Here is a 6,000-nt window from a genome sequence, read left to right as displayed (position 1 = left end):
CTGACATACCGGACCTGTGACACTGACATACAGGGCCTGTGACACTGACATACAGGAGCCCTGTGACAGTGACATACAGGGCCTGTGACAGTGACATACAGGACCCTGTGACACTGACATAACGGACCTGTGACACTGACATACAGGAGCCTGTGACACTGACATACAGGACCCTGTGACACTGACATACAGGACCCTGTGACACTGACATACATGACATGATATCGGTGCTGTAGCACGGTGTCCCAGGAGCGGTGACAGGGCCTCTTGCTTTCTTCTCGCGATCTTTCCTCCGCCTCTCTCCCCCTCCCTCCTCGGTCTCCGCATCTCTCCGGTCATGGCTGCCCTCCGCAGCCTCCTTCGATCTATCCGTTCCCGGCTCGTCTCCCCCGGGGGTTCCCCCGCCTTGTTGTTAGTCTCCGGGGCGGCCGGGGCAGGCCTGGCGATGGTGTGTTATGTCGCCTATCGGGACCGGCGCCTTCAGCACTGGGGAGAGCGACACTATCGCGACATGGTACAGACGGAGGAGCAGGGCTCCTGGGCTCGGAGGGGGATCCTGGTGCCGGTCAGTGCCGCCAAGGAAACGGTAAGAGGAGTCACCCGGTGTCCTTGTAGTGCCCCCAGCCTGGGGTAATAGTGGGGGTGACCCTGATCAAAGCTGCCGATGCTGAGCCTCCACCTGTCACCCCATCACTGCCCTATCTGCCCCTGCTGGGGTAATATTTATCTCATCATCTTCTCAGTGATCGCCATGGAGATTCTGACATTACCTGTAATACAAATTGTGATGTTATCATTTGACAGCTGTGTATAGAGCAATGCAGGGGTACCATCGCATGTGCCTATCATAAAGTATGACAAACATAAACCATTGGAAATATTTCACTTCCTGTTCCAGACAGGAAATGAGAAGAAATCCCTTAGATATACACCATCACTGACCACCATCATCATAGATATACACCACTCACCACCACTAACATAGATATTCACCATCACTGACCACCATAATCAGAGATATACACCACAACTGACCATCATTATCTTACATATACACCACCACTGACCACCATCATAGATATACACCACTCACCACCACTGACCATCACCATCATAGATATACACCACCACTGACCATCACTATCATAGATATACACCACCACTGACCATCACCATCATAGATATACACCACCACTGATCACCACCATCATGGATATACACCACTCATCACCACTATCATAGATATACACCACCACTGACCACCACTATCATAGATATACACCGCCACTGACCATCACCATCATAGATATACACCACTCATCACCACTATCATAGATATACACCACCACTGACCACCACCATCATAGATTTATACCACCACTGACCATCACCATCATAGATATACATCACCACTGACCATCAAGATCATAGATATACACCACTCTGCGCCACCATCATAGATATACACCATCACTGACCACCACCACCATCATAAATATACACCACTCACTACCGCCATCATAAATATACACAACTCACCACCACCATCACAAATATACACCACTCACCACCACCATCACGGATATACACCACTCTTCACCACTGACAATCACCACCACTCATTAGCACCATCATAGACCTACACCACTCACCACTTCCATCATGGATATACACCACCACTGACCATCACCACCACCATCATAAATATACACCACTGACCATCACCCACCACTATCATAGGCCTACATCACTCACCACCACCATCATAGATATATACACTGTCACTGACCATCACCATCATAGACCTACACCACTCACCACCACTGAGCATCACTTATCACCACCATCATAGATATACGCCACCACTGTCCACCATCATCATAGATATATATCACTGACTATCACCACAAGCTCTGGCCACCATCATTTCCCACACCACCACCATTATTGACGTATACCATTGACCATCACTTTCTGCACCACTCACTACCACTGACCATCACTTCTCACACCACCATTGGCCACCTCAATCAGTGACCTACATCACTGACCACCATCATCATGATATTGACTACTCTGATTCTGTAGATGGAGACTTCTAGCACGCTGTAGCCCTTTCCTCTCCAGTGTCACTATCCCTGGCTCTACCTCTTTTATTTTAGTTCTTTCAGTGGTGGAGTCTCGGGGTCACATGTGGGTGACACCCATGGTGATCTGCAAGTAAATAAAACATTCCTAGAAACCCCCACTTTCCCGGCTGTAATCCACTTGTCAAGTCTGGCCATGGCTTGGAGGCAGGGTGGGTGCTGTGATGTATTTCAGGAGGCTATGTACAGCACCCTGCTGTCACCAGCAATGATCCCCCATGGCTCCCAATGAGATATGTTGTCTCAGCATAAAATTGTATCAAGAGTTACATTTACAACATGTTGCTTAATTCTGCTTTATAATGTTGCATGCTTTGTGTAGGTGACATATACATTTACCCTGGAAGACACTAGATCTGTCTCTGCCTTTTCAGACCAAATACTAATGTGTACCATCTAGGTAGAGAGCCATGTTTTTCCTGAGGACCACAATCATTGGCCATAGATTGGTATGGGGCCATGGGCGGTGCTGAACTAGGCTGGATCTGTCCTTGTCAGTAAGTCACGTAAGCTGGCTAGCATGATTTGCAGAATGAAATGACAGCAGAGGTCACAGATCCTTCCTGCCCTAAGCCAAGGAGGACGAACATTCCTTCCCTCCCCTATAGAAAAAAGTCCCATGAAACTCGTGTGCTGGTGCAAAAAAAAACATTGGAGACTGCTGCTTTAATCGAATATATGAACTTCCTAGGTCATAGCTGGAGCCATGCAACAAAGATACTTCAGAGAAGCCATCACTGCCCTAGTAATGACAATGTGTAAATCTTCCATTTACCTGATTTATTGTATGATTTGACATTTGGCACCTGATATTTGTCCACATTTGTAGCTAAAAATTGTTTTTACATACACATTAGTGCACACAAACATGATATAATGTAAAGTATTGAAGAGGAGGTTGTACAGAGTACATACCACACATGTTAACCTTACATTTGTGCACGTTCATGAAATATCATGTAACTTGTACCCTAAATCATGTGTAGGCCATGCTTTAAAAGGCCATCAAATTAGGGCTAATTTACACTGGTGGTGCATTTACTACTTCCCCATACCAGGAAACTTTGCTGCTTGAAGCAACTCTACATATAGCGTCTCCCTGTGGCAGCTCCATGAGGGAATGAATAGGGGCGACATTCATGCCATGAGCTGCCACAAGTGCGGACTCTGGTTCTTTTCTTCTGCCAAGGTGCCAGCCACTCTAAGGGACACTACCTGTTGGTTTCTGCAACAGTGCTTAACCCAGAATTTTTTTTAAGCTGGGTAGGAAGAAATTGTTGGCGGGTGGAATCCCCTGAATTGTGACCCAACTCATCAGTAACTATCCAAAAACAGCCGGATGGTTGCTGAAAAGTGGCTGGGGTTTAATCAGACCCGTTTAATCAGAGATTTTTAAAAGTAGAACTTTAATTCCACTTAAGTTAAGAGGATAGAAGCCACTGGGTTTGCAGAGTGCTGAAAATACCATGACTGGACCCGGTTTCCTAACCAGACTGACACAGATGATATATTTTCCAAGGAAGACATTGTGACAGGCAGTATGTACCAGTAGACTTTGTATCACAGAAATGTTCCTCCAATATGTCACTCTGAGAATAGCTGGTTCCCCAGTTACATCCAGACCTCACCCTCTTCTCTCAATACATGTGAAGTGTGTTTTAGGGTCCAAAGCCAGGTGTATCTAAACAGAAATGGGACATATTGTAGCTTCTCGGTGCTTAGTTGTGATGGATACATTCATTTTCTTTTTTAGGCTTTCTTTCCTTTTTTTTTACCTGGTCATCCTGCAAATAATTCTGTGTATTTGTGTTTGCTTTTTCTCCATTCTATCTATAAAGGAAGCCATGAGAGTCAGGCAGACTGGACCACAAACACGTTTTTACCACGAGTTCATCTTCATTACATGAGGGATTGATGGGAGTAGTAGTTTACACAATAAATATGGAATTTGATTTGTTAGGCCTGCGGGAATTAACAAGAGCACTTTAATTCTGCAAAGTCAGTATTCTTTGTACTCGATGAATTGTTTTTAGCTTGAAAAGAGAAAATGTAATGTCTTTGGTGTTTCTGTTGAGGGAAAATTACTCCAGAGTACCAACAACTACAAAGGTCAGTGAGGGTTTGTTTTAAACCCAGTGTTCTCCCCAGAATTTTTTTCAGCCGGCTAAAAGGGGCTGGGAAGAACATTAAACCGTGTTTACTACTGGTTAAAAATATGATATGAATACCTAAATGTCCATAGCCTGGCCACAAATTCAGGTAGTTTTTTGCAGAGGTCTTAGTAAGTGTTGCAGTATGTCTTCCTTATGATCTTCCATCTCCAGTTTTCTTTCTTTCTGTTCTTTGTTCTGCCAGCAAAGTCCCATACCAACGTGCCATACCCACTGCACTGCAGACACTTGTGAATATTTTTGTATCGGCTTGGCTGGGAGTAAAGATGATATGGCCTTTATGGATTTCTCCATGGAGGGCTACAAGGATGTTCTCAGGGGGTCTGCGGGGTTCTTAATGTACAGATAGTTGCATGGAGTCAATCATTTTTTATGGGCTTTTTATATTTTTGTTATTGGGTCCTATCATTTGTAGTTACACGTCTGCTATATGTATACTTTTACTTTAAAATATGGCATACAGCTTTGTTCTGTTGGCAGACTTGATTCATTGCTAGCACAGGTTTGACACTCAGAGGCCTGCTGCTGAGTGTGCGATATTTGACCAAGTTGTTGCTTAACTTGGCTGTACTTCTTCTTTCAGTGATAGCAGCCTTCTGTTAGCTACATCTGTGGTATGTCAATGTTGCAAGAGCATAGCAATGCTTTTTTGTACAAGGATTTGTACTTTAATATATAATATATACATATATATAGAGAGAGAGTTGAGTACTTTGCACCTGAGTATTATCCAGTAATAAATATGGTGATGAAAATACGTTAACCAATGTTTAATATTATAGAAAAACTAAGTGGTCTATTTATTAATGTTCTTAATCAATGTGGACCCAAAATGTTTCACACTGTGTGAAATAATTTTTACTGATATTTCCTACATTTTCCTATTTAAATCCAGTGTGAAATGTGTGTACATATTGGGTAAAATCAGATGAATCTTGAAAAAAATATTTATAAACAGACTCCTGATTAAATAGTAGACATTGACTTTACAATCTTCTCTTCCAGATTTCTAGCTGTGTAGTTCACTTGTTCACTTCCTATACAAGCCTTTGTAACCAGATAGCTGACCTCGAATTTTGCACTTGTAAAGGTAGCCAAGGTAGAACCCCTGGATCATGTAGCACACCATGAATAATTCTGGTATTTCCACAGTGGCAGGGCTAAAGGTTAACATTCTGTCATGCAGCAGAGGGGACTTATATCACATTTAGTCTTTAAAGCAAATTAAAAGTGTTTAATTAAAAAAAGAGAACGATAAAAGGAGACTTTTTGATTGATAAATGGAAACCAATTGGTAGCAATTGGCAACATGAACTCATTGCTCGGACAAGATTACAGACTAAGCAGTCTAACTTTAGGCTTGGTCGCCTTGACTTGGTCCTCTATATAACCAATATGCAAATGCCGACGAGGCAGTAAATTGAAACTTTGGCCTGAATGTAAAACATTATTTAGGATTATTTTTTTTTATACAGAATAGACTTCAGACCTTTCTGGTATAGTGAATATTGGATAAATGCCACACACACACCACTTTAAAAATATGCTCCATATCCTGGATTTACACTGTTTTATTGCAGGAAAGCTCTGTGAGCATTGGTGCACTGCAGCCCATTGTTTACTGAATGGCATGCTACAATGCCTGCACTGCAGTGCACCAGAGCCTACTGAAGGCACTACCA

The 6,000-nt window shown here is 43.1% G+C and overlaps 1 protein-coding gene across 1 annotated transcript in view; it reads left to right on the top strand.

Annotated features, from left to right (window-relative positions):
* Positions 1–240: 240 nt before the first annotated feature.
* MICU3 (mitochondrial calcium uptake family member 3) overlaps positions 241–6,000 on the top strand; it is an 89,590-nt gene continuing 83,830 nt past the window's right edge. Inside the window, exon 1 of the mRNA XM_072406190.1 lies at positions 241–586. Coding sequence (XP_072262291.1) covers positions 338–586 — 249 coding nt within the window. The 5' untranslated portion in view covers positions 241–337. The remainder of the gene's footprint in view (positions 587–6,000) is intronic.

The sequence above is a fragment of the Pyxicephalus adspersus genome, chromosome 3, assembly GCF_032062135.1.
Source record: "Pyxicephalus adspersus chromosome 3, UCB_Pads_2.0, whole genome shotgun sequence".
Taxonomy (NCBI): Eukaryota; Metazoa; Chordata; class Amphibia; order Anura; family Pyxicephalidae; genus Pyxicephalus; species Pyxicephalus adspersus.
This window is presented reverse-complemented; position numbering and strand designations above follow the sequence as displayed.